We start from the raw sequence: 25,949 nt of genomic DNA on the forward strand, positions 1-25,949 counted from the left end.
CCAGGCATCACCTATTATGCAACACATGAGGAGGAGGGGGTGAGGAGGATAGAAAGGTGGATATGTGGCAAAGTGCCTAAATTATGGAGTGAAAAACAATACACGTGAAAGTGAGCATGCCTTCTCCTCCACCGTCCCTGGCTGTGCTGCCTTCTCCGTCCTCTCTGGCTGTGCCCTCTTCAACCACTCGCTCCATGATGGCTCCTTCACCTCTGCCTTTAAACATATCCACTTCTCCACAGCCCTCATAATAACCTTCCCTGGACTCGCTGTTTGTCCAGCCATTGCCCCCGCTCCCTTTTCTCCCTCCATGGACAGGTCCCCCCCAACCCCCAAAATCCACTAAAACTGCTCTTCAATGTTACCACTGACCTCCTTCTGGCAACAACGTACAGAGAGACGGGCCCATGGGATGGTGATGAAAGCAATTACCTCTTTATTGGATGAGAAACTCCATCTTCTCCAGTTTCCTGCCCTGTGCCACCATCAGGGCTGAGCAGAGGGAGGGTGGAAGAGGCAGCAGGGTGTGAGCGCGGGGGTCTGTCTATCGGCAGGCCGTTCTGGGGGTGACGAGTGACGGGGAGTGGGGCACGAAGGCATCTTCTCGCTCCATCCCCAATTGAACCCCATGGAAAGTTACAGGGGAGAGGGCATCAGTTCTTTGAAACAATCTGATGGTGGGGTGCAAGGGGCAGCTCTCTCTTGGCCCCAGCGTTGGGGACCCCCTCCCAACTCCACACTGGGCTGATGGCAAACACCCAGAAGCAGGAAGACTGGGTATCTTGCAGCCATGGAGTTGGAGAGGCAAGCATTCGAGTCTGCAGAGGTGCCAGGCTTGGGCCTCACGCTGCTGCTTCATCGGGGAGCTGGGGAAAGATGGACAGGGAGGACTGGGTGGACTGGGGGCACCGGGCAAACTAAGTGGACCAGGGAGAGTGGAGAGAATGGGAGTACGGGGTAGAGTGGGTGAACTCGGCCAGAGAACAGAAGATGTCTCCCTCGTTTGTTCAATCATTCATTCACCTGCCCTTGATTATCTACTGAACACACGCCAAGCTCGCTGAGCACCTGCCAAGCTCAGTAATAATCATCACTGTGGTAGTTCTGTGATTACTGTGTGCCAAGCACTGAAACAATCACTAGAGTAGATAGAGGATAATCAGGTGGGACACAGTCTCTGACCCACATGGAGCTAACAGGGTAAGGGGGAGGGAGGACATGCATTGCATCCCCATTTTACAGGTGAGGTAAGTGAGGCACAGAGAAGTGAAGTGGTTTGCCCAAGGTTACACAAAAGGCAAGTAGCAGAACCTGGATTAGAAGCCAGTTCCTCTGGCTCCTGGGTCTCTGCTGTATCCACCAGCGCTTAGAACAGTGCTTTGCACGTAGTAAGCGCTTAATAAATGCCATTGTTAGTATTATTAAGCCACTTGGCTTCTCTGGCTTGTGTTTTATTAGAGAAGAATGAAGGAGAGGCAGTGTGGCTTAGTGGATAGAGCACGGGTCTGGGGGTCAGAGGGCTTGAGTTCTAATCCCCGCTCTGCCACATGTCTGCCGTGTGACCTTGGGCAAGTTACTTAACTCCTCTGGGTCTCAGTTACCTCATCTGTAAAACGGGGATTAAGAATGTGAGCCGCACGTGGGACAGGGATTGGGTCCACCCTGATAAACTTGTATCTACCCCAGAGTTTAGAACAGTGCTTGGCACATAGTAAGTGCTTAAAAAGTACAATAATAATAATATTATTGGCACATACTGCTTAGTGCACTGCGTTGGGCTGGGCTGGGCCCAGAGTGCTCTCAGAGGCTTTGGGCAATCCCAACTCAGAAGGCCTGAGGGCAGTGGGTCCCTACTGAAGGCAGGGTGGTCTGCAGGGACGATGGATCGGCGCGGTCAGTCAGGGGAGGGGGACGGCAAAGACGTGGTGGGTGGAGACGGCTCAACAGCACCCAAGTCACCACTTCTGGCCTAACTCCTAGGGCTCCAGTGCCCTCTATGCCCACCTCTGCCCGTTTCTTCCCCTCCTGTGGCACCGTAGCCGCAGTGCCTCGCCGCTGGGTAACAGAGAAGCTTTAAGTTTTTCTAACATCCGAAGTTGTGGGTACACCACCTAGAAGCAGCGTGGCTCAGTGGAAAGAGCACGGGCTTTGGAGTCAGAGGTCACGGGTTCAAATCCCAGCTCCGCCAACTGTCAGCTCTGTGACCTGGGGCAAGTCACTTCACTTCTCCGGGCCTCAGTTCCCTCCTCTGTAAAATGGGGATTAAGACTGTGAGCCCCCCGTGGGACAACCTGATCACCTTGTAACCTCCCCAGCACTTAGAACAGTGCCTGGCACATAGTAAGCGCTTAATAAATGCCATCATTATTATTATTAATAATTATTATTATGGTACTTGTTAGGTGCTTACTATGTGCCAAGTACTGTTCTAAGCGCTGGGGTAGATATAAGCTAATCAGGTTGGACACAGTCCTTGTCCCATATGGGGCACACGCTCATCAATCCCCGTTTTACAGATGAGTAAACTGAGGCCCGGAGAAATTAAGTGACTTGCCCAAGGTCACACAAAAGCTCAGTGGCAGAGCAGGAATTAGAACCCAGGTTCTTTTGGCTCCCGGGCCCGTGCTCTATCCACTAAGCCACACTGCTTCTCTGTTCCCCACATCTGCTCCCGGGCCCTCTGGTTAGGCAGAGTGGGGTCGGGGGAGCATTCAGAGTTTCTCTGCTCCAGCCCAGGCGGTCTGGAAGACAGCAAGGACCCAGACAAGGTCCTTCTGTCACTGCTCACCTTAGATCGGTCTCTCCTGAAGGGCGCCGGGAACCCCCCGTGGAGGATGCGGAGTCTGGGGAAAAGCCCTCGGACTGCTTCAGAGAGCTCCCAAAAGTCCTTGTTCACGCTGATGTCCTACAAGGAAAAGTCAGGAAGCCCAAATGTCCCTCACGGCTGGGCCCGGGAGTGGCCAGGTCACTGTGGTGGCCCGGTCCATCTTGCCACAAGTCCTCACTCGGTTGGCCCTGTGCCAGTGAGGCTAGGGAACCCAAAGTGCCCACACCTCTCTCTGAATGGCCTCTTCTTCCTCCTCCTCCTTCCTCCACTGCAGTGGCTAAGTGGGTGCAGCCAAACTGCCCCCCCCAAGCCCCGAGGGTCCGGGCCCGCAGCAGAGACGCCAGTGCCAACCGTGGGAACTGACCCGGGGTCCACCTGGCCCCCCAGCACTGACCGTGAAGTCCAGCATTTCCAGGGAGGACCGTGCATTGGCCTGGATGGACTTGAGGACCCTGACGCTGCCCTCGCTCCGCATGGGATTCCTGGCCATCTGGGAGTCACCGAAAGCGGGAATGTCGGGTTCGGGGGTGGGGGGGAGGGAGCCCATTCGACCACCCGGAGGCTTCTGGATCCACCCTCCCCATCTCCGAGGGAGGGGGAGGAGCAGTCTCGCACTCCTTGCTGACCCAGGAGTGGCTGAGGACTGAGAAGTTCTGAAATTACCTCTAGCAAACCCGCTCACCCTGTCCCAACTCTGTCCCAACAAACCACAGCTGCCCTCGACCCCTTAACCCAGAGACCCCGTGGATCCTGGCCCACGGACGGGGCTGGGTATCTCTGCTGTGCCGGGCTGGGTGCGGCGTGGGAAATCGCCTGAGGCAGGGCCTCTGGCTTTTGGGGACCACAAGGACCACAACCCGACCTCTGGAAGATCCTGCTTGACTCAGGATCCACCATGCTGGGCCTGGAGCGCCTTAGGGTGGGGGTCCCACCCGGTGGGCCTGGGATTCCCCGTCCTGCGCCCAGAGCGCCGTGCAGCCAGGGATCGGACCGGCTCAGGATCCACCATGCTGGGCCCGGGGTGCTGTGTGTCCCAGAAGTCCCCGCCCTCATGTTGGGTGGCTCGGGTCAGCGGGGAGCCAGGCGGGACAAAGCCGTGGCAGAGCCCCTGACCCTGCTGCAGGATGCCCCCACCCCTTCCCCGTGCCACGAGCCCCCGGCCACCCTCCGAAACCTCACTCACCACCAGGGTCCTGAGGGTTCGGTTTTCTCGGAGGCCTGATGCCAAGCGCAAGGCTCCGGCTGGGGAGATGCGGTTGTTGCTACAAATCAAATGGGCGAGTTGGGGGTGACGATCTCCCAGGTGGCTGAAGTGCCAGCTCCGACCTCCTCGCCCCTCCTATCCCAAGCCTCCCGGGACCCCCGGGAAGGCAGATGGGCCCACCCCATCCACTCCAGGCTGCAGACCCAGGACAGGGCAGGGTCCTGTATCCGGGCCAGGGGCAACCCCACCATCCGGGCACTCCTTACAAGGGGTCTTATACACCCCAAACCCCCTCTGTCCCCAGCATGTCCCCAGCCTGGAATCACCCCAACCCTAATTCATCAGACCACCGCTCTCCTCACCCCTCAATTAATTGCCAACACCCTAGTCCCAGTCACCCCTCACGCCCCCAACTGCTAACAGCACTTAAAGATATATATTAGTCTGTCCCATTATTTATAAAGCTCCACCGTCCTGGCATACTTATACTACTATCTCCTGCTACATCCTCGCTTTCCTTCTGCTCCAACACTATCCACCACCAATTCTTGTTTCTAGTCCTCCTGCAATGTAAGCTCCTTGAGTTGAGGGGTTATTTGTCCTGTTACTACAGTACCCGCCCAATACTCAGCACAGTGCTTAGGGCCCAGCAAGAGTCCCAAACAAGCCCAGAACTGCTGTGTGATCGCTTAACCTCTCTGGGCCTCAGCTTCTTCTTCTGGGGATGAAAGCACAGCTTTCCCACCCTTTCAGACCGCGAGCACTTCATTTCGGCTGGTTCCGGTTATCCTGAACAGTCCCTAGGACTTATCACGGGGCTTAGCCCACAGTGAGCGCCAAATGGGCCCAGGAACAGTGTGAGGCGTGGGGCACAGCAGGCCCTCACCTGACGTCCAGCTCCTCCAGTACGTTGTTCCCTCGCAGGGCCACACCCAGGGCCGCGGCCCCCGGGTCCCCAAACCCGTTGTATGAGACATCCAGGACCTTCAGGAAGATGTTGGCCTGCGGGGGACAGGGGGTGGGGCCCCATACCCCAGGGCCCTCTCCGTCTCGCCCCCCCAGGGAGAGCTGCAGGTGACCCCGTCCCACCCCCTCCCTCCACGCGACTTGGGCTTTGGGGACGGGCGGGGAGGGTCGGTCCCCATGGGACCTGCTCCCCACCAGGCTCGCTGCAGGGGAGCCACACAGCAGGGCACTTTGGGGGTGCAAGCGTGAGCACCCCTTCCCATCCGCTGGGTTTACCTCCAGGCCTCGGGCCAAGGCCACGGCCCCGGGACTGTGGAAGTGGTTCCAGCTCAGGAACAGCTCCTTCAGGCCCGTGTTTTCAGCCAGAGCTCGGCCAAGGAACTCTCCTTGGGAGAGGAGTCGTGGTTATTAGCCAGGCGGCCGGCCGGGACCAAAGAGGCCAGCGGTTATTATCGATAATAATAATGATAACGGTATTTGTTAAGCACTTACTACGTGCCAAGCACTGTTCTAAGTGCTGGGGTAGATACAAGTAAATCAGGTTGGATACAGTCCCTGTCCCACATGGAGCTCAGTCTTAAGCCCCATTTTACAGACAAGGGAACTGAGGCCAAGAGAAGTTAAGTGACTCGACTAAGGTTACACGGCAGACCAGTGGCAGAGCCAGGATTACAGCCCTGGTTCTCCTGATTCCTGGGCCTGTGCTTGGCCATTGACTTCTCCCGTGGGACTCTCCTGGACCCTCACCCCCTACCCAGCCCCCACTCCCAGGTCCCAGGTTTGGTTTCCACTAGCCAAGAGCTAGTGGAAGTCACACAAGGCAATGCTCCCAAGGGGCGTTCAATAACGAGCCAACCGCTCCCCCGGAAAACCCAAGGCCGGTCACTCCGGCCTAGATGTCGGCTCCGCTCCGATCTGCCCGGCCAGGGGTGGAAGTGGGGGACGGGGAAGGGTTCCGTACCCGCCCGATCATCCAGCTGGTTGTGGCTCAGATCCAGCGACTCGATCTTGTGGTTGACGAGGAGGCTGTCGGCAAGGTGAGCGGCGGCCCGGGTGCCCAGGTGGTTTCCGGAGAGGCCGAGCCTGAGCAGGGTGGAGTTGCCAGGCAGCGCGGCACACAGCGCCTGGATCCCGCCATCGCCCAGCTTGTTCTCCGATAAATCCATGTCTGCCTAGGACGGAGGCACAGCACTCTAAGATGGGCTGGGGAGACCACCGAGCCCGGACCCTCTGGGGGAGGAGGGGGTGGGGGGCGTGTGTATTGGGGGGCTGACCCAGGCGTCCAAGAGGCCTTCCCTGACTAAGCCCGCCTTTCTTCTCCCACTCCCTTCTGCGTCACCCTGACTTTCCCCCTTGTATATCCCCCCTCCCAGCCCCGCAGCCCATACCTACATATCTGTAATTTACTTATCTGTATTAATGTTGGTCTCCACCCGTCTAAACTGTAAGCTCGTTGTGGGCAGGGGATGTGTCTGTTTATTGCTGTATTGTACTTTTCCCAGCACTTAGTACAATGGTGCTTTGCACATAGTAAGCTCTTAATAAATGCCATCATTATTATTATTACAGAAAGCATTTAATACGATTGAATAAATGAATGAATGACAGGCAAGAATTAGAAGGGCCTCAATCTGCAGTATTTAAAGTGACTATCATTTGTTTGCCTTGAGTGATAACAAAGTGATATCATTTGATAACCTTGAAGACGGAGAACATGAGGCTAATGCTTCTAGGGCATTCTCCCAAACCCCTAAAACAGTGCTCTGCACAGAAGGCACATAATAAATACTAACCCATCAGGAGCATTTACCGGGCACCTATTGTGTCAAGAGCACAACAGAACTAATAGATTCCATCCCTGTCTTCAAGGAGCTTACAGTCTAGCAGGGAAGACAGACACTAAAATAAACTAAGTGTAGGAGGAAGAAAGAGAAGCAGGTATGTGTGTGTTAGGGCTTAAGTCTCTATAAAAATTGCCACAGAGAGTTGTGAGTTGACCAGTGCCAGGGCACACGTGTTGCAATCGCAGTTGGGGGCTATAACCCGGGAGATGAGCCATGACTCAGGGAAGGCTTCCTGGAGGAGATGTGACTTTAGTAGGGCTCTGAAGGTGGGGAGAGCGGTGGTCTGTCAGATAAGAAGGGGGAGAGAAGAAGGATGTGAGCAACGGGTCGACGGAGGGAGAGGTGGGAGGGAGAGGTGAGAGTGAGGCACAGCGAGTGGGCTGGCGCTAGATGAGTGAAGTATGCAGCCCGGGTTGTAGTGAGGGGGAGCAAGGATAGTGTGGAGTGGGGAATGCCAAATGACTGCCTTAAAGTGAGGAGTTTCTAATAATGATAATAATAATAATAATGGTACTTGTTAAGCGCTTACTACGTGCCAAGCACTGCCCTACTGAGAGCTCACCTCCTCCAGGAGGCCTTTCCAGACTGAGCCCCTTCCTTCCTCTCCCCCTCGTCCCCCTCTCCATCCCCCCATCTTACCTCCTTCCCTTCCCCACAGCACCTGTATATATGTATATATGTTTGTACATATTTATTCCTCTATTTATTTATTTATCTTACTTATACACATCTATTCTATTTATTTTATTTTGTTAGTATGTTTGGTTTTGTTCTCTGTCTCCCCCTTCTAGACTGCGAGCCCGCTGTTGGGTAGGGACCGTCTCTATATTTTGCTAACTTGTACCTCCCAAGCGCTTAGTACAGTGCTCTGCACACAGTAAGCGCTCAATAAATACGATTGATTGATTGATTGTTCTAAGCGATGGGGTGGATGCAAGTTCATCAGGTTGGAATTAGTCCCTGTCCCACATGGGGCTCACACTCTTATCCCCATTTTACAAATGAGGAGACTGAGGCGCAGAGAAGTTAAGTGACTTGCCCAAGGTCACACAGCAGAGGAGTGGCGGAGCCGGGATTAGAAAGCAGATCCTTCATTCATTCAACCAATTGTAGTTATCGAGCGCTGACTGTGTGCAAAGCACTGTCCTAAGTGCTTGGGACAGTAGAGAAGCTGCGTGGCTCAGTGGAAAGAGCACGGGCTTTGGAGTCAGAGGTCATGGGTTCAAATCCCCACTTTGCCAAATGTCAGCTGTGTGACTTCGGGCAAGTCACTTAACTAATCTTTGCCTCAGTTACCTCATCTGTAAAATGGGGATAATAATAATAATAATAATGGCATTTATTAAGCGCTTACTATGTGCAAAGCACTGTTCTAAGCGCTGGGGAGGATACAAGGTGATCAAGTTGTCCCACGTGGGGCTCACAGTCTTAATCCCCATTTTACAGATGAGGTAACTGAGGCACAGAGAAGTTAAGTGACTTGCCCAAAGTCACACAGCTGACAAGTGGCGGAGCCGGGATTTGAACCCTTGACCTCTGACTCCAAAGCTTGTGCTATTTCCACTGAGCCACGCGGAAGACTGTGAGCCCCACGTAACCTCCCCAGCGTTTAGAACAGTGCTGTGCACACAGTATGCGCTTGATAAATGCCATTATTATTACTATTATTACTACAATATAACAATAAAAAGACACATTCTTTGCCCACAACAACCTCACAGTCTAGAGGGGGAGAAAGACAGAAATATACACAAATACATAAATAAATTATACACGTACACAGATATATGCATATGCGCTGTGGGGATGGGAGGGAGGGTGAATAAAAGGAGCAAGTCAGGGTGACAGAAGGGAGTTGTAGAAGAGGAGAGGATGGCTTTGTCAGGGAAGGCTTCTTGGAGGAGATATGCCTTCAATAAGGCTTTCAAGTCGGGGAGAGCAATTATCCGTCTGATATGAGGAGGGAGGGGATTCCAAGACAGAGGAAGGATGCGGCCAAGAGGTCAGTGGCAAGACTGAGGCACTGACAGAAAATTAGAATTAAAGGAATTAACTGTGTGGGCTGCGTTGTAGTAAGACAGTAGCGAGCTGACTCCCAAGCCCGTGCTCTATCCACCAAGTCATCGACGCGGAAGCTGACGGCCAACTATCGTTAAGTTTTTGGGGAGCGGGGAGATGTGCGGGCGATGGCGGGGGAGGCTGGACCATCCCATCCCCCCAACAATGTCATGGAGCCCCCCAAACCGGCGCCAAGCCCTGGCTCCTCTGGGCCCAGCCACCCCCGGCTCCCCACCGGAAAGGAAGCAGTTTTCCTTCAGCATCCCAGCGACGGCCTCGGCCCCGGCGGCGCTCAGCACGTTGTCCCGCAGGTTGAGTTTGACGATGCAGGTGTTGTTCGTCAAGGTCTCTGCCAGCGCTCGAGCGTCCTGGTGTCGAGGGTGGGGGGGTCTGGTTACGGCTGGTCCCTGCAGGAACCTCCCCTTTTCATTCACTCGTTCAATCGTATTTATCGAATGCTTACTGTGTGCAAAGCACTATACTAAGCGCTCGGAAGAGTACGATACAACAATAAACAGACACATTCCCTCCCCCTTCAGCTCTCCCTCACTGGCCACCGGCCCCTTGACCTGCTTCCCCCCTTCTAGTGCCGCTGGGGTCCTGCACCCCTGGCCCGGGAGGGAAGGAGAGGCAGTCTCATAGAGGAGGAACATCCCACAGTTTTCCCACAGATGAGGAACAGCCCTCGGACCCCAGGAAACCTCAGGGCCACTTCCCTGCAGCAGATTCCCCCAGGGCCTCGGCTCCCTGGTGGGCTGGGGGTCGCCACGGGCCAGGGGCCGGGGCTGGACCACGGGCTCATTCCGGCCTGTGCTGGCCAGCGAGGAAAAGCCCACAACTAAATTTGGGGGCCGGAGCTGGACCACAGGCTCATTCCGGCCTGTGCTGGCCAGCGGGGAAAAGCCCACAACTAAATGTGGGGGCCGGAGGTGGAGTGGCCAGTGAGGGAGAGCTGAAGGGGGAGAGAATGTGTCTGTTTATTGTTGAACACAACCAGAGGAAGCAGTTTCACCTGACTGTGGCTTCCCGTCAGGGGTCCTGCCTGTCAGTGGCCAGTGGTCAGCGGGTCCCCAGCACACCCCAGATTCTGAGGTGACCCACCCGAGGCGTCCCACTCCCGGCCCTTACCTGGGGCCCCAGCCCGTGATGCGGCAGCGACAGCTCCGAGTCAGTCACGTGGCGGAAAAAGGCAGACACGGGCACCGTGCCGTAACCCCGGCAGGCTGCCATGTACCGGGCTGCCTGCGTAGAGCCTGGTGCTCCCTCGGCCTCTACACGGGTGACAGAGGAGCAGGACGGAAACAAACAAACGATGCCCCCACATCCACCCCTGAGGGGTTGCCATACTCCCGTTTGGGAAGGAGTAAAGGGGAAGATTCATTCATTCATTCAATCGTATTTATTGAGCGCTTACTGTGTGCAGAGCACTGTACAAAGCGCTTGGGAAGTACAAGTTGGCAACATATAGAGACGGTCCCTACCCAACAGTGGGCTCACAGTCTAGAAGGGGGAGACAGAGAACAAAACAAAACATGTTCACAAAATAAAACAAGTAGAATAAATATGTACAAGTAAAATAAATAGAGTAAGATGCCAGTTACTGGCGATCGGGCACTGCTGTGGACAGGCCATGGTGTCTTATTGGGTAGAATCATGCATGCTGCACATCACTGTAGTAAGCACCTATCATGTACAGGCCCAGGACCGGGCCCTTGGGAGCAAACAACAGAACACAAGGTTCCCTGGCCTGGAAGACCAAACAATTTCCTGAGAAGGACCAACAAGCCCGGAAAAGGTACACAGAATGGCAGCACGATGAAGGACAGAGACACGAGGGCTCAAAGCAAGAGCAAGCAACGAGCCAAGGGATAAATGATATCAGCTGAGCGCTACAGGAGCTGTCGGGCTGATGTGACCAGAAAGTAGAGGGTGTGTGGGTATGTGGGTGCAGGGGAAGGGGAAGCTCCTGGAAGCGGCAATTACCAACAAACGAAGGAACCTGGAGTCAAAGATGGCTCGACTGCAGAGGAACATCAAGAGCTAAACGCTCAAAAGCTTTAGGTGGTCTCAGGTGACCGTGAGAATCCCCCCAGCCGCCTGCGGAATACCTTCGAGGTCCAGATCGGTGTCTGACCCTTCCGCGGCCTCAGAACGGTCCTCCATGCAGTCCTCCACCTCCTCCTCGCTCTCCGTGGAAGATCCCGGCAGGACAGCTGCATCCTCTGAAGGCTCTGAGCAGCCACCGGCATCCAGGGCGGGCTGGAAAAGCAAGCAGAAATGATGCAGGGTCTCACCCAGCTCGCCATCCTGTTGGGGTGAAGGAGGGCGCGATCCCAGGGCCTGGCCTGGGCACCGGGAGGAAGGGAAGGAAGGAAGGAACGAGGGCCTAGGAATGCTGGCCCTGGGCTCAAGGGGAGCAGCGTGGCTCAGTGGAAAGAGCCCGGGCTTTGGAGTCAGAGGTCACGGGTTCAAATCCCAGCTCTGCCAATTGTCAGCTGTGTGACTTTGGGCGAGTCACAACTTCTCTGTGCCTCAGTTACCTCATCTGGAAAATGGGGATGAAGACTGTGAGCCCCAGGAGGGACAACCTGATCACCTTGTAACCTCCCCAGTACTTAGAACAGTGCTTTGCATTTAGTAAGCGCTTAATAAATGCCATCATTATTATCATCATCATCAATCGTATTTATTGAGTGCTTACTATGTGCAGAGCACTGTACTAAGCGCTTGGGAAGTACAAATTGGCAACAATATTATTATTAAGGGGATGGGAAACTGGGACCAAAAAGCTCCTCCTCCTCTTCCTCACAAGGTGGGGCCCCCCGAGCTCACCCCCCCAGCACACATACACCAAGCAGCAGCACGACCTCAGTTACCTCATCTGGAAAACGGGGAATTAAGACTGTGAGCCCCCCGAGGGGCAACCTCATCACCTTGCAACCTCCCCAGTGCTTAGAACAGGGCTTTGCACATAGTAAGCGCTTAATAAATGCCATCAATATTATTATTAAGGGGATGAGAAACTGGAACCTAAAAGCTCCTCCTCCTCTTCCTCACAAGGTGGGGCCCCCCGAGCTCACCCCCCCAGCACACATACACCAAGCAGCAGCACGACCTGGTTCTTCCCGGAGCTGGGTCCAGGCCAGGAGGGGGAAAATGACAAGTTTTTCTTAAATGAGTTCAAAAGGAGCAAACCACAGGCCGAGCTCCCTGTGAGGAAGGGCTGCCCGCCTCTCCCTTCACCACAGGTGGGCCCGGCCAACCTCCAGAGTGGGGGGACAGGGAAGATGGGGGGGAGTCACGAGCCGGGGGTCCCGATCGATCAATCAATCAATCAATCAATCGTATTTATTGAGGTAGAGGGAGGACACAGGAGAGGAGTCCATCTCTCAGACCTCAACGCCACCGCTCATCGCGAAGCTCCAGCCGTCCGGACTCTCAGCGCCCCCCCGCGGCGGAGGCGGAGACCACCGCGGCCCCCGCTCACCGCGGCAGCCAATAGGGAGGGCTGTTGAGACAACCGACGTCCAGCTCAGCCAATAGGAGCGAGGCAGGGGCGGGGCTTGAGCGCCGGGACCGGTTTGTTGCCCGTTGCCATGGCACCCGCGCTCGGAGGGTGGGGCGGGCGCCGTAGGAGGGAAAAGCTTATTCATTCCATCGTCTTTATCCATTCATTCATTCAGTCGTATTTATTGAGCGCTTACTGCGTGCAGAGCACTGTACTAAGCGCTTGGGAAGAACAATTTGGCAACATATAGAGACAGTTCCTACCCAACATTCATTCATTCATTCGTATTTATTGAGCGCTTACTGTGTGCAGAGCACTGTACTAAGCGCTTGGGAAGAACAATTTGGCAACATATAGGGACAGTTCCTACCCAACATTCATTCATTCATTCAATCGTATTTATTGAGCGCTTACTGTGTGCAGAACACTGGACTAAGCGCTTGGGAAGTCAATCAATCGTATTTACTGAGCGCTCACTGTGTGCAGAGCACTGGACTAAGCGCTTGGGAAGTCCAAGTTGGCAACAGGTAGAGACAGTCCCTACCCAACAGTGGGCTCACAGTCTAAAAGGGGGAGACGGAGAACAAAACCAGACTAACAAAATAAAATAAATAGATGTGTACAAGTAAAATAAATAAATAGAGTAATAAATATGTACAGACATATATACATATATACAGGTGCTGTGGGGAGGGGAAGGAGGTAAGATGGGGGGCATGGAGAGGGGGATGAGGGGGAGAGGAAGGAAGGGGCTCAGTCTGGGAAGGCCTCCTAGTTGGCAACATAGGGAGACGGTCCCTTCCCAACAACGGGATCACAGTCTAGAAGATCCCGGACGTTCGGGTGGCAGTGGATCATTTGCATGAATCCCCCTTCTAATAATAATAACAATAATGATGGCATTTGTTAAGCGCTTACTATGTGCAAAGCACTGTTCTAAGCGCTGGGGTGGATACAAGGTGATCAGGTTGTCCCACGTGGGGCTCACAGTCATCATCCCCCTTTTACAGATAATAATATAATAATAATGATGGCATTTGTTAAGCGCTTACTATGTGCAAAGCACTGTTGTAAGCGCTAGGGGAGGTTAAAAGGTGATCAGGTTGTCCGGCGTGGGGCTCACAGTCATCAACCCCCTTTTACAGATGAGGTAACTGAGGCTCCGAGAAGTTAAGTGACTTCCCCAAGGGCACACAGCAGACACGTGGTGGAGCTGGGATTCAAACCCATGATCTCTGACTCCAAAGCCCGTGCTCTTTCCCCTGAGCCACGCTGCTTCTAGACTGTAAGCCCGCTGTTGGGTAGGGACCGTCTCTATATGTTGCCAACTTGTACTTCCCAAGCGCTTAGTCCAGTGCTCTGCACACAGTAAGCGCTCAATAAATACGATTGAATGAATGAATGAATCCGCACAAGGACAAACTCCCACCCGGGTGCCACCGTGCCCCAAGCCTAGAGAAAACGAATGAGGGAGGGATCCTCTTCCTAGACCCTCCCCACAACAATCAATCAATTGTATTGATTGTTCCTTCCCCATGAATAATAATAATGATGGCATCTGCTAAGCAGCATTCAATCCACTCGCCCCCTCCTACCTTACTGGCTCAATCTGAAACCTCTGTTCCTCTAATTCCACGTTAATAATAGTAATAATGATGGCATTTATTAAGCGCTATGTGCAAAGCATTGTTCTAAGCACTGGAGAGGATACAAGGTGATCAGGTTGTCCCACGTGGGGCTCACAGTCTTAATCCCCATTTTTTTTTTTACAGATAACTGAGGCACAGAGAAGTTAAGTGACTTGCCCAAAGTCACACAGCTAACAAGTGGCGGAGTCGGGATTAGAACCCATGACCTCTGACTCCCAAGCCCGGGCTCTTTCCACTGTGCCACGCTGCTTCTCTAGAGAGAAGCAGCTTCAAAAGAGAAGCAGCATGACCTAGTGGAGGGAGCCCGGGCCGGGGAATCAGAAGGTCGTGGGTTCTAATTCCGACTTCGCCCCTTGTCTGCTGCGTGACCTTGGGCAAGTCACTTCACTTCTCTGGTCCTCATGTTACCTCATCTGGAAAATGGGGATGAAGACTGTGAGCCCCACGTGGGACAGCCTGATTACCTTGTATCCACCTCAGCGCTTAGTACATTGCCCGGCACAACATAATTATTATTATTATCATCAATCGGTTGATGATTGATGCATCATGAAGCAGCATGGCTAAGTGGAAAGAATACGGGCTTTGGAGTCACAGGTCATGGGTTCGAATCCCTGCTCTGCCACTTGTCAGCTGAATGACTTTGGGCAAGTCACTTATCTGTGCCTCAGTTACCTCATCTGTAAAATGGGTATTAAGACTTTGAGCCCCCTGTGGGACAACCTGATCACCTTGTAACCTCCCCAGCGCTTAGAACAGTGCTTTGCACATAGTAAGAGCTTAATAAATGCCATTATTATTATTAATATTATTATTAATCGGTGAGTCCTTACAGCATGTAGGGCACTCGTACTCCCCGCAACGCGGACATCCCCCGACCCAAATGATTATATGGCATTTGGTAAGCGCTTACTATGTGCCTAGCAGTGTGTAACCTTGTAACCTCCCCAGCACTTAAAACAGTGCTTTGCACATAGTAAGTGCTTAATAAATGCCATTATTAATGAATGTCATTATAAAGTACAGTTCTAAGCACTTGGGGGAATACAAGGTAATCAGGTTGTCCCAGATAATAATAATAATAATAATGACATTTGTTAAGTGCTTACTATGTGTGAAGCACTGTTCTAAGAGTTAGGGAGGTTACAAGGTGATCAGGTTATCCCACGGGGCACTCACAGTCTTAATCCCCATTTTAATAATAATAATAATAGTATTTATTAAGCACTTACTATGTGCAAAGCACTGTTCTAAGCGCTGGGGAGGTTACAAGGTGATCAGGTTATCCCACGGGGGGCTCACAGTCTTAATCCCCATTTTAATAATAATAATAATAATGGTATTTATTAAGTGCTTACTATGTGCAAAGCACTGGGGTAGTTACAAGGTGATTAGGTTGTCCCACGGGGGGCATTTTAATCCCCATTTTACAGATGAGGGAACTGAGGCCCAGAGAAGTGAAGTGACTTGCCCAGAGTTACACAGCTGACAAGACGCAGGGCCGGGATTGGAACCCATGACATCTGACTCCAAAGCCCGGGCTCTTTTCACTGAGCCACACTGCTTCTCTTATCCCTCCTTCATTCATTCATATTTTCAATCATTTATTGAGCACTTACTGTGTGCAGACCACTGGACTAAGTGCTTGGGTGAGCCCCACGTGGGACAACCTGATCTCTTTGTAACCTCCCAAGCGCTTATAACAGTGCTCGACACATAGTAACCACTTAATACATGCCATTCTTATTCTTATTATTATAAATACCATTGATTAATTGATTGATTTTGGGCAACTATTGCTCTGAAAAAAGGAAAGTCCCCATGCTTAGATATCTAGCATATGCATATCCAGAAAATCGGGTTACCAAATTTTTGGTTGGGATAAACATTTAGAGGGGTGTGCTATTTATATTCAAGTCACTATGTATATATGTTTGTACATATTTATTACTCTATTTTACTTGTACATATTTATTCTATTTATTTTATTTTGTTAATATGTTTTGTTTTGTTCTCTGTCTCCCCCTTCTAGACTGTGAGCCCGCTGTTGGGTAGGGACCGTCTCTATATGTTGCCAACTTGTACTTCCCAAGCGCTTAGTACAGTGCTCTGCACACAGTAAGCGCTCAATAAATACGATTGAATGAATGAATACAAGTCAGCAACATATTTTTCAGATGAGGGAACTGAGGCCCAGAGCGGGCAAGTGACTTGCCCAAAGTCACACAGTAGAAAAGTGGCGGAGTTGGGATGAAAGCCCACGATTTCTGACCCCCACGCTCTTTCCACTGAGGCGTGGTGCTACCCCGCTCCTCGGCCTCTCCGACATCACGACTGCGGGATGTCTTCCTGATTCATTCATTCAATCGTATTTATTATAATAATAATAATAATGGCATTTGTTAAGCACTTACTACGTGCAAAGCACTGTTCTAAGCGCTGGGGGGGATACAAGGTGATCAGGTTGTCCCACAGGGGGGCTCACAGTGAATCCCCACTTTACAGATGAGGGAACTGAGGCACAGAGAAGTAACTTGCCCAAAGTCACACAGCCGACAGTTGGCAGAGCCGGGACTTGAAACCATGACCACTGACTCCAAAGCCCGGGCTCTTTTCCACTGAGCCACGCTGCTTTATTGAGCGCTTACTGGGTGCAGAGCACTGGACTAAGCGCTTGGGAAGTACAAGCTGGCAACATATAGAGACGGTCCCTACCCGACAGCGGGCTCAGAGTCTAGAAGATGACCTCAGCAGTGAGGTAGCCCCCCGTCCCCCGCCCCTCGGCAGAGCGGCCTTCGTCTGGCCCCCTCCGAACCTCTCGGAGGCCGGTCCGCCTCCGGTCACCCCGAGATGACGGCCCTGCAAACCGTGAGGAGGGGTCCGGCCTAGCTGCTGACTCACGAGGCCCATGGAGGATCTGGGGACCGTCCCCCGCTGCGGGGACCTGCTGGATTATAAAACCGAGAAGTATGTCATCACCCGGAACCGGCGGGTGGGCGGCCTGCACCGGCTCGCCCAGCTCGCCATCCTGGGCTACGTGCTGGGGTAAGGGCCAGGCCGCAGCAAGAGAGGAGGTGGGGGGGAGGCAGGCGGGGAGGGACCCCCAGGAACCCCGGTACCCCCGAGACCAAGGGGACCGGTCCCGTTCATCCCCGCAGGGCCCGGGCTGCTATCCAAAAGAGGCGGGGAGGAGGAAGGGACACACATACAGGCCTCCCCCGACCCACCGCTCCAATCCCCTGGGCCCAGTTTCCCCCCGATTCAAAGCCCTCTTCCAATCTTACATTCTCCAGGAAGCCCACCCTAAATAACTTCCCAAACTCCAGGCTCAGCATTCATTCAATCGTATTTATTGAGCGCTTACTGTGTGCAGAGCACTGTACTAAGCGCTTGGGAAGAACAATTTGGCAACTTATAGAGACAGTTCCTACCCAACATTCATTCATTCAATCATATTTATTGAGCGCTTACTGTGTGCAGAGCACTGTACTAAGCGCTTGGGAAGAACAAGTTGGCAACATATAGAGACAGTTCCTACCCAACATTCATTCATTCATTCAATTGTATTTATTGAGCGCTTACTGTGTGCAGAGCACTGTACTAAGCGCTTGGGAAGAACAAGTTGGCAACATATAGAGATGGTTCCTACCCAACATTCATTCATTCAATCGTCTTTATTGAGCGCTTACTGTGTGCAGAGCACTATACTAAGCGCTTGGGAAGAACAATTTGACAACATATAGAGACGGTTCCTACCCAACATTCATTCATTCAATCATATTTATTGAGCGCTTACCGTGTGCAGAGCACTGTACTGAGCGCTTGGGAAGAACAATTTGGCAACAGATATAGACAGTTCCTACCCAACATTCACTCATTCATTCAATTTACTGAGCGCTTACTGTGTGCAGAGCACTGTACTAAGCGCTTGGGAAGAACAAGTTGGCAACATATAGAGACGGTTCCTACCCAACATTCATTCACTCATTCAATCGTATTTATTGAGCGCTTACTGTGTGCAGAGCACTGTACTAAGCGCTTGGGAAGAACAAGTTGGCAACATAATAGAGACGGTTCCTACCCAACATTCATTCATTCATTCAATCGTATTTATTGAGTGCTTACTGTGTTCAGAGCACTGTACTAAGCGCTTGGGAAGAACAAAAGTTGGCAACATATAGAGACGGTTCCTACCCAACATTCATTCATTCAATCATATTTATTGAGCGCTTACCGTGTGCAGAGCACTGTACTAAGCGCTTGGGAAGAACAAGTTGGCAACATATAGAGACGTTTCCTACCCAACAGCGGGCTCACAGTCGAGGAAGTCATCCAACCAACAGCTTCACTTATGTACCAAAGCCTAACCTGAACACCTTGTAACCTCCCCAGCGCTTACAACAGTGCTTTGCACATAGTAAGCGCTTAATAAATGCCATTATTATTATTATTATTATTATTACCCCTAGTGCTCGCCTACAGGCATATTTTGTAATTATTTGCACATTCATTTATATATTCATTTTTCTACCAACATTAACGTACCCTCCTGAGCACTTAGCACAGTCCTCCGCAAAGAGTAAAAGCTCAATAAATACTACTGATTTTCTTACACACACCCTCACCCATATTCTCATTGCATCCAATGGGTGCTTGGCCCTGCACAGCAGACAGAAGACGCATTCACGCCCATGTACTTTAAACACTCAGTACAGTGCTCCGCACACAGTAAGCACTCAATATGATTGGATGAGTGAATGAATGAATGGGGAAGTTGGACGTTGAATGAATGGGAAAGTTGGATGGGGAAGTTGGCGTGGGAGCCGGTGGAGCCGGGATTCGAACCCATGACCTCTGGCTCCCAAGCCTGTGCTCTATGATTGGATGAATGAATGAATGAATGGGGAAGTTGGACGTAAAATATTTAAAATTAGCAGAGCCGGGATAAATATTTCCAATTAATGCATGGGTGAGAATGGATAGAAACCTGCAAGTATGGAGGAGGTTGGCTTGAAAGGAGTGAAGCATGGGACCCTAGAGAGGATAATGGAGGTTGGGTGGGGGATTACGGGGGGCCGGGGACCCACGATCCCTGTCCTTCCACGGGGCTTCCCCTCTGGCTCCCTGCGCCCACCCTTCTGCCCACGGAGGAATCTGAGCCAGGACTCGGGGCAGAGGGCAGACAGGGGGGAATCTTCCCACCGGCCTGGGCTTTCACCCTGATCTCAAGCCATGCTAAGCAGCTTCCTCCTGGGCCTTGGGGACCGGGACTGTCCCTTGTCCCACCCGCCACCACCTTCTCCCTGGGCATCTGGGACTCCCTGCCAGGTGCAACACAGGTCTGCCCCGGGGAGGCTGCCCTGGGGGCTCGGGGGGTAAGTGGTGAGCCCGGGCTCCACAGCGTCGCGATACGGTCAGGGTTTCCTCTCCGTGTTCCCCCCACCGGCCTCCACCACCACACCTGGCCAGCTGGGCCCTCCTAGCCAGGAAGGGCTACCAGGAACGGGACTCGGACCCCCAGGTATCGGTCATCACCAAGCTCAAGGGTGTCTCAGTCACGCGGGTCAAGGAGTTTGGGGACAAGCTGTGGGACGTGGCTGACTACGTGAAGCCCCCGCAGGTCAGTGCGGCCCCCGCTCGGGGTGGGAGCGTGGGGCCGGGCCGTCGCTGGGCCTGCACAGATTCCCTGGTAGAGAGGATGGGGGAGGGCCAGCCTGGGAAAAGGTGGGGGGTCATGTGGGGGCACATCACCCCCTCCTCCAGGTCTGGGCTATCAGCAAGATGCTCCACCTAGGTGGCACAGGGTAAGCGAACAGTGGTGTAGTGATAAGGGGAGGACAGTATGAGGGCCAAGGGAGGGGGTCTCATCCCAGCCTGAACCTGATGCCTGTCTCCCTCTGACTCCCTCCCTCCCCAGCCTTTCTGCCCCCCCCCCCCCCCCGGCCCCCACGCCTTACCCACCAACACTGAGCTCTGGGTTCAACCCTCTCCCTGATCAAAAAGGACAGAAGGCTCATTAAATACAAGGATCAGTCTGCTTCTTTCCTCACCTGTAGCAGCAGAGACTCGGTCCTAGGCCGGAGTTGGGGGGCAGAGCGGGGAGCAGCCCCAGACCCCCAGCCTGCTGGTCTGGCAGGCTGCATCAAGCCTGAGTCTCCTTCCTTCCTAGGGTGAAAATACGTTTTTCCTGGTGACCAACTTCCTGGCTGTGCCCAGGCAAGTCCACGGCCTATGTCCCGAGGTAAGTAACCCCCTTCCCCCCCCCCACCCAACAAACTACCCATCCTCCTCCCTCTGGGGTGGCGGGAGTGTCCAGGCAAGGGGGGCAGGGTGGGAAGAAGGGTCCATCACCACCTGCCATCCCCCTGTGGCATAGAAGAGCCTGGGGCTGATGGTGGGTCCCTGCCCACCGAAGTGGCCAGTAGGCACAGACCCCGGAGACACAGAGAGGAGCACCAGAAAACATTTTTGATTAGTATATTTTGGACATATAATCGGGAGGACTAATTCTCTGGAGAAGACACTAATGCTAGGAAAAGTCCAGGGAAAACGAGGAAGAGGCAGACCAGCAGCTAGATGGATAGAGACCATAACAACTATAATGGAGGAATCATTAGAAAGGTTCATTCATTCATTCATTCAATCGTATTTGTTGAGCACTTACTGTGTGCAGAGCACTGTACTAAGCGCTTGGGAAGTCAGAGGATGGGGCGTCCTGGAGAAAGTATACCCATGGAGTTGCTATGAATTGGAAATGACTGGACAGCACTTAATAATTAAAAATAACCCAGGGAGCTTCCAGTTTACCCAGGGGGTGGGCATGAAGGATAGGGTCTGACCCCGATAAACTGACCCCACTGCCTGCGGCGGGCACCCTGTCCTAACGAGCTTCAGGATGGGGAAAGTCAGCATGAGACCAGTACGGGAACCTCCCCCCAACACTTAATAATTGCCATTCACTGCACTTGTTCTGTCCCTCCCTCCCCCCAGCATCCCTCTGTCCCCCAGGGGCATTGTGTAGGAGACCTGGACTGTCCTGCTGGAGAGGGAGTGACCCATGGACATGGTAAAGGCGCCCCATCCCTCTTCTGGCTTGGGCTCCCTCCCCGGGGGTGGGGTGGGGCCATGACCTGAGCTACTGCTGCTGTTCCTGAGGAGGGCTGTGTGTCTGTCGGCTCAGCTCTGCCCCAGGACGGCCAGGGGACCTCAGCCAAGTCACTGCAGCTCTCCGACCCTCAGATCCTCAATTGCACAATGGGCGGTAAACTCCCCACCCCTCCACCCCTGGGATGCTGTGAAGGAGACCTGAGGGGACACTACCTCCTGGCCTCTGCAACTGGACATCTGGGAGAGGGCGAGGAGGCTCCTGGGCCGGGCTGGGAGAAAGCAGAAAGGAGGCAGGGGTTGAGGAGGAAGGAGGGATGGAGTCCAAGACACAGCTCCTCGGGTCTTTCAGGGATAAAGACGGGGAAATGCGTGGCATTTAACTCAACCCACTCCACCTGTGAGGTGGTGGGCTGGTGCCCCGTGGAGAGCGGCTCCGTGTCCAGGTAAGGGCGAGGCTGCACAGAAAACCCAGGCCGAGGGGTACGGGAGGCTCCAACGGGCACCCCACCCCCACCACGCCCCGGCAGACTTTTCCCCACATCCCCCTGCCCTCACCCTCTCCAACCCACCCACCCACCCTCAGCGGATGCGTCCTGCAGACAGGAGACTCCAGTCTGCCCCGGGGTCAGGGGCAGGGAAGGGGCCGGGGCCTACCCAGGGTGGGCGGGGGTCCGCCTCCCATCCCAAGCAGGTTGTTTCCCCCTGCAGGAGCGCCCTTCTAGCTGAAGCGGAAAACTTCACTCTGTTCATCAAAAACACCGTCACCTTCGCTAAGTTCAACTTCTCCAAGTAAGTGACCCCCAGCCCGTCGGTCCCCCTGGCCGGTGGCACGAGTGGCCATCGTTCAGACGGAGCTCAGTGTCCCCTGGAGAAACTGACTGGCACGGTCCCTGCCCTCCAGGGGCAGCCAGGCTGATGGCAAACTTGCCCAGCATCTGATGGCAAATGCCCGAAGGTGAAGAGATGGGAGACAAGAAGCATAAGATATAAGTACATGGTAAAATACAAAGGGATCACAGAGCTAGTCAGCAGACAGCCAATAGTCACCAGCCGACGGCCAGCAGATGGCTAATAGTCACCAGCAGCCGGCCAGTGGCCACCAGCAGGCAGATAGCCAATAATAATAATAATAATGGTATTTGTTAAGCACTTACCTCGTGCCAAGCACTGTTCTAAGCACTGGATACACACAGGGTGATCAGGTTGGACGCAGTCCCTGTCCCACATGCAAGTCACATTCTCAATCCCCATTTTACAGATGAGGTAACTGAGGCAAAGTGAAGTTAAGTGACTTGCCCAAGGTCACACAGCAGACAAGTTGCCAAGCCGGGATTAGAACCCACATCTTCGTGCCCTTGCCACTAGGCCATGCTGCTTCTCTGCCAGCAGATGGCCGGCTAGCAATCAGGGGTATTTATCAAGGGCTTTCTGTGTGCAGAGCACTGTACTAAGCGTTTGGGAGAGAAGAATGAATAAGATAATCGGTAAACACAATTCCCATCCTCGAGGTACTTTCAGTCGGGTGCGGGGAGGCAGCCAGCAGCCTGTGGCAGCTAGTGACAGCACACAGCTGGCCCACAGCAAGCCAACAGATGACTGCTAGCCGGACAATAATTGTCAGGTGGCCCAAGGCTGATTCACTGCCAGAGTGCTTGGGGTCTGTGGTGATTTCGGGACCGGGCTGGTTGGGGGGGAAGGGAGTGGTGAGGAGGGGGGCAACCAGATAGAGGGGGCTGCCATCCCTTCCACCCAGCAAGTCACCATCTGTGCCCCCTGCTCTCAACGACTCTTCCAGCCATGTGGTCCCAGCTCTGGTCTGTGGGCCTTGCTGAGGTCAAAGATTACCACCATTCTCCACTGCCCCCCGCCCCGACCTCCCGCAAACCATGTGCATCACAGGTCAAACATGCTAGAAGCCAAGGAGAGCACCTACTTAAAAGGCTGCCACTACGACCCCCAGTCCAGCCCGTTCTGCCCCATCTTCCGGGTGCACGACATGGTGGAGGAGGCTGGGGAGACCTTTGGATCCCTGGCCCCGCTGGTAAGGTTCCCTGCTTCCCCAGGAGATGCAGAAATATCCATTGGAATCATTTAGTGAGCACCCACGGGGAGCAGTGTGCTGTGTTGGAAGCCAGGGGTAGCCTTCCCCTCCCAAAGGGGGTGATGCTGTGACCAAAATCGTTCACAAATAGAATGGTATGAGTGAAAACCAAATGGGCACAGGAGCGCACACCAGGCTCTCTGCCCGCCTTGGCCCAGCCCGCTCCAGACTCCTGGGCCGGTAGATCCCCAGCCGGCCCAGCAGACGGGAGGAGGGGAGAGGAAGGCTGCCGGGGGTGGGGGGCTGCCGATGGGGTATCCTGCCTTCAGGGTGGAGTCATCAGGGTTCAGATCGACTGGGACTGCGACCTGGACCTCGCCTCCGATGAGTGTCGGCCTCGATACTCCTTCCGGCTGCAGGAGAGGAACTACAACTTCAGGTGTGTGGGGCCCGGTCAGCCCCCGCCCCAGACCTGCCCCATTGAAAGCCTCAGCCCTGCTCCCCCCAGCCCCGCTGACTTCTCCTCTCCACAGCCGGGACTTGGGAGCTGGGATTCCCGGCCTGTATTGTTGCCAGGAAAAAGAGAGCGGCTAGGGTGGCGGGGGAGATGCAGGGTGGTTGGGTGGGTGGGTGGCGGGAGGCCGGGGGGAGAGATGGGAGGGAAGGGGCAGGATCAAAGTCCTGGAACAGGACCATCATACACAGGAAGGAGGGGGAAGGAGGGATGGAACGAAGCCCTGCAGCAGGTACATCTCACACAGGACCGCGTCTTACTGGTGGGAGCCCGAGGGGCGAGAGGCCCGCAGCCTCCTCAAGGTGTATGGGATCCGCTTCGACATCCTGGCCCGCGGGCAGGTAGAGGGCTCTGCTTGGAGGGAGAAGAGCTGGGGGAAAGGCCGAGGCTCCCGATGCGGAACAACTTACCCAGGACGGGGCAGAGCCGTGGCTCTGGGAGGGAGAGTCAGGGGCTGGGGTGGTCAGCAGAGCGTGCACTTTGGGGTCAGCGCTGGGGGCAGGTGTGAGGTGAGGCTTGGGCTGGATGGTTGACCCTTCCCCACAGTGGCAGCGCCCAGCTGGGGGCACCGCATGCAGCAGCCCCCCGCCCCCCCGCAATCCTAATGAGGATGGTGAAAATTCAGGGTGACGGAGACTTGAGGTCTTGGTCCGCTGGCCCTGTCCCCTGACCGGATAGGAGAGCGGGCCATTCAGCCATTCACACCTGACCCAACTTTCTCTCCATGAGCCCGCCTGCCAGCCCCTCCCTGCTGGGAAGCCCATCCCCCACGGGCAGCGGGGAGCCCTGTGAGCAAGCACCCCTCTCTTCTAGGCTGGGCGATTTGGGGTCATCCCGCTGGCCGTCACTCTGGGCACGGGGCTCGCGCTGCTGGGAGCCGTGAGTAGCTCCCTTCCGTGCGGGTCTCCCTCTAGTCTCTTCAAGCCCTTTCCTGCAGGCCTGCCCCCACCCCAACTCAGTGCCCCCCTCACCTCCTGGGGGGAAGGAAGCAGGGAAGGGTGGAGGGGGGGGTTACAGCCCCCATTTCACAGGTCAAGTCCTTTGCCCAAGGACACACAGCCGGTTGGCCTGTGATGTGGGGTCACCAAGGGGCATTAATGTGTCACTCGCTCGGACACATTCCGAGCTGGGTAGGGGACAGAGAGGACCAGGGAAGTGCCCCCAATCACCACAGGCCTCCATAGCCCTGCTCTTCCACCCCGTGTCCTCATACAGGCCACAGTCCTCTGTGACATGCTCCTGCTCTACCTGGACGGGGAAGCTGCCTTCTACTGGGGGGTGAAGTATGAAGAGGTGTGGGGGCCCCTCCGCCTGCCCCAGTCCACCCAATACTCCCATGGGGTTCTCGGGGGTGCGGGGGGGCTGCCCTGGAGAATGACTCGCTAAACCTTGGACATGATGGAGGGCAGGGGAGGGAGTGGGACTGGGTGTCCTGGATTGAACGAGGGTTCTCCAGGCCCCTCAGTCCTGCCCCCAGGGAGACCCCAGGCAGGGTGTGGGAGGGGGGATGGGCTGGCTTGGGGGGGGCAGTGAAGCCCTTGGTGTCTCTCTCAGGCTAAGGCTCCCAAGAACCCCAAAGGCTCGCTAGAGGAAGCTCCCTGCTGAGCACCATTTCATCTGGTTCCATCTTGTCCCGATTTGCCCACCCCTGCACGGGGAAGGAAGAGGCGACCCAATCTGACCCTGTTCGACCCAGTTCAGCCCGGCCCGCCGACGGCTTGTCCCAACCTTCCGCTCACTGCAGACAACGCCACCGTTCTACAATCACATCTTCTACAAAAGGCCTTCCCTGGCCGCACTCAGCCCCACTGGGAAGCGTGTGGATTCCCTCTGCCGAGTGGGCAGACCAGCCGGAGCGAACCACACCCTGGTGCTCAGGCCAGCCTCCACCTCACCCCCTCCGGGCCCCCGGCCCACCCCGCCCCAAGCCCCCAAGGTCCCCCCGGGGTTTTGGACGAGAGTCAACCGAGGACAACTACGGAATCTGTTTAGAATAAACCTTCCAGGAAGAAATCAGGGTTACCTGTTCCAGCCCCTCAGTGGGCGAAGGGGTCGGTGGGCGAGAGGGTCTGCGGGCCGTCCCACCTGAACCAGGTAAGGGAGCAACCGGACCCTCAGCTCCTTGGGAAGGGGAGGGGCTGCTGCACCGTATCTGCCCCATCACCACCTGTGAGGGGGATGGGGGAGTGCGCGGGAGCAGGCCCTGACCCACCCTGGGGCCCGAGGGCCAT

The 25,949-nt window shown here is 54.6% G+C and overlaps 2 protein-coding genes across 7 annotated transcripts; one reads left to right on the forward strand and one right to left on the reverse strand.

Annotated features, from left to right (window-relative positions):
* Positions 1-327: 327 nt before the first annotated feature.
* LRRC74B (leucine rich repeat containing 74B) lies at positions 328-12,365 on the reverse strand. Of its 2 annotated transcripts, XM_038763033.1 has the most exons (11): positions 12,295-12,365; positions 11,008-11,158; positions 10,028-10,170; positions 9,135-9,267; positions 5,959-6,165; positions 5,274-5,383; positions 4,918-5,033; positions 4,011-4,089; positions 3,222-3,317; positions 2,789-2,905; positions 328-866 (listed from the first exon to the last, which is right to left on the reverse strand). In XM_038763033.1, exons 1-11 carry the CDS (start codon positions 12,310-12,312, stop codon positions 843-845), a joined length of 1,194 nt encoding a protein of 397 aa, XP_038618961.1. In that variant the 5' UTR covers positions 12,313-12,365; the 3' UTR covers positions 328-842. The 2 variants fall into 2 exon arrangements, with proteins under 2 accessions (XP_038618961.1, XP_038618962.1); XM_038763034.1 differs by lacking the exons at positions 10,028-10,170; positions 11,008-11,158; positions 12,295-12,365 and having other exon boundaries at positions 4,918-5,383; positions 5,959-6,169; positions 9,135-9,217.
* Positions 12,366-16,860: 4,495 nt separating this feature from the next.
* Positions 16,861-25,878, forward strand: P2RX6 (purinergic receptor P2X 6). 5 transcript variants are annotated; one of them, XM_038762885.1, is made up of 13 exons: positions 16,861-17,101; positions 19,475-19,676; positions 20,226-20,297; positions 21,047-21,122; positions 21,237-21,317; positions 21,513-21,606; positions 21,872-21,952; positions 23,063-23,204; positions 23,534-23,643; positions 23,966-24,059; positions 24,532-24,597; positions 24,934-25,011; positions 25,273-25,878. In XM_038762885.1, the coding sequence occupies exons 1-13, from the start codon at positions 16,965-16,967 to the stop codon at positions 25,321-25,323; spliced, it is 1,284 nt and encodes a 427-aa protein (XP_038618813.1). In that variant the 5' UTR covers positions 16,861-16,964; the 3' UTR covers positions 25,324-25,878. The 5 variants fall into 5 exon arrangements, with proteins under 5 accessions (XP_038618813.1, XP_038618814.1, XP_038618815.1 ...); XM_038762886.1 differs by having other exon boundaries at positions 19,526-19,676; XM_038762887.1 differs by lacking the exon at positions 24,532-24,597.
* The last annotated feature ends 71 nt before the right edge of the window (positions 25,879-25,949 follow it).

Source organism: Tachyglossus aculeatus, chromosome 21 (genome assembly GCF_015852505.1).
Source record: "Tachyglossus aculeatus isolate mTacAcu1 chromosome 21, mTacAcu1.pri, whole genome shotgun sequence".
In the NCBI taxonomy this organism is placed as follows: domain Eukaryota; kingdom Metazoa; phylum Chordata; class Mammalia; order Monotremata; family Tachyglossidae; genus Tachyglossus; species Tachyglossus aculeatus.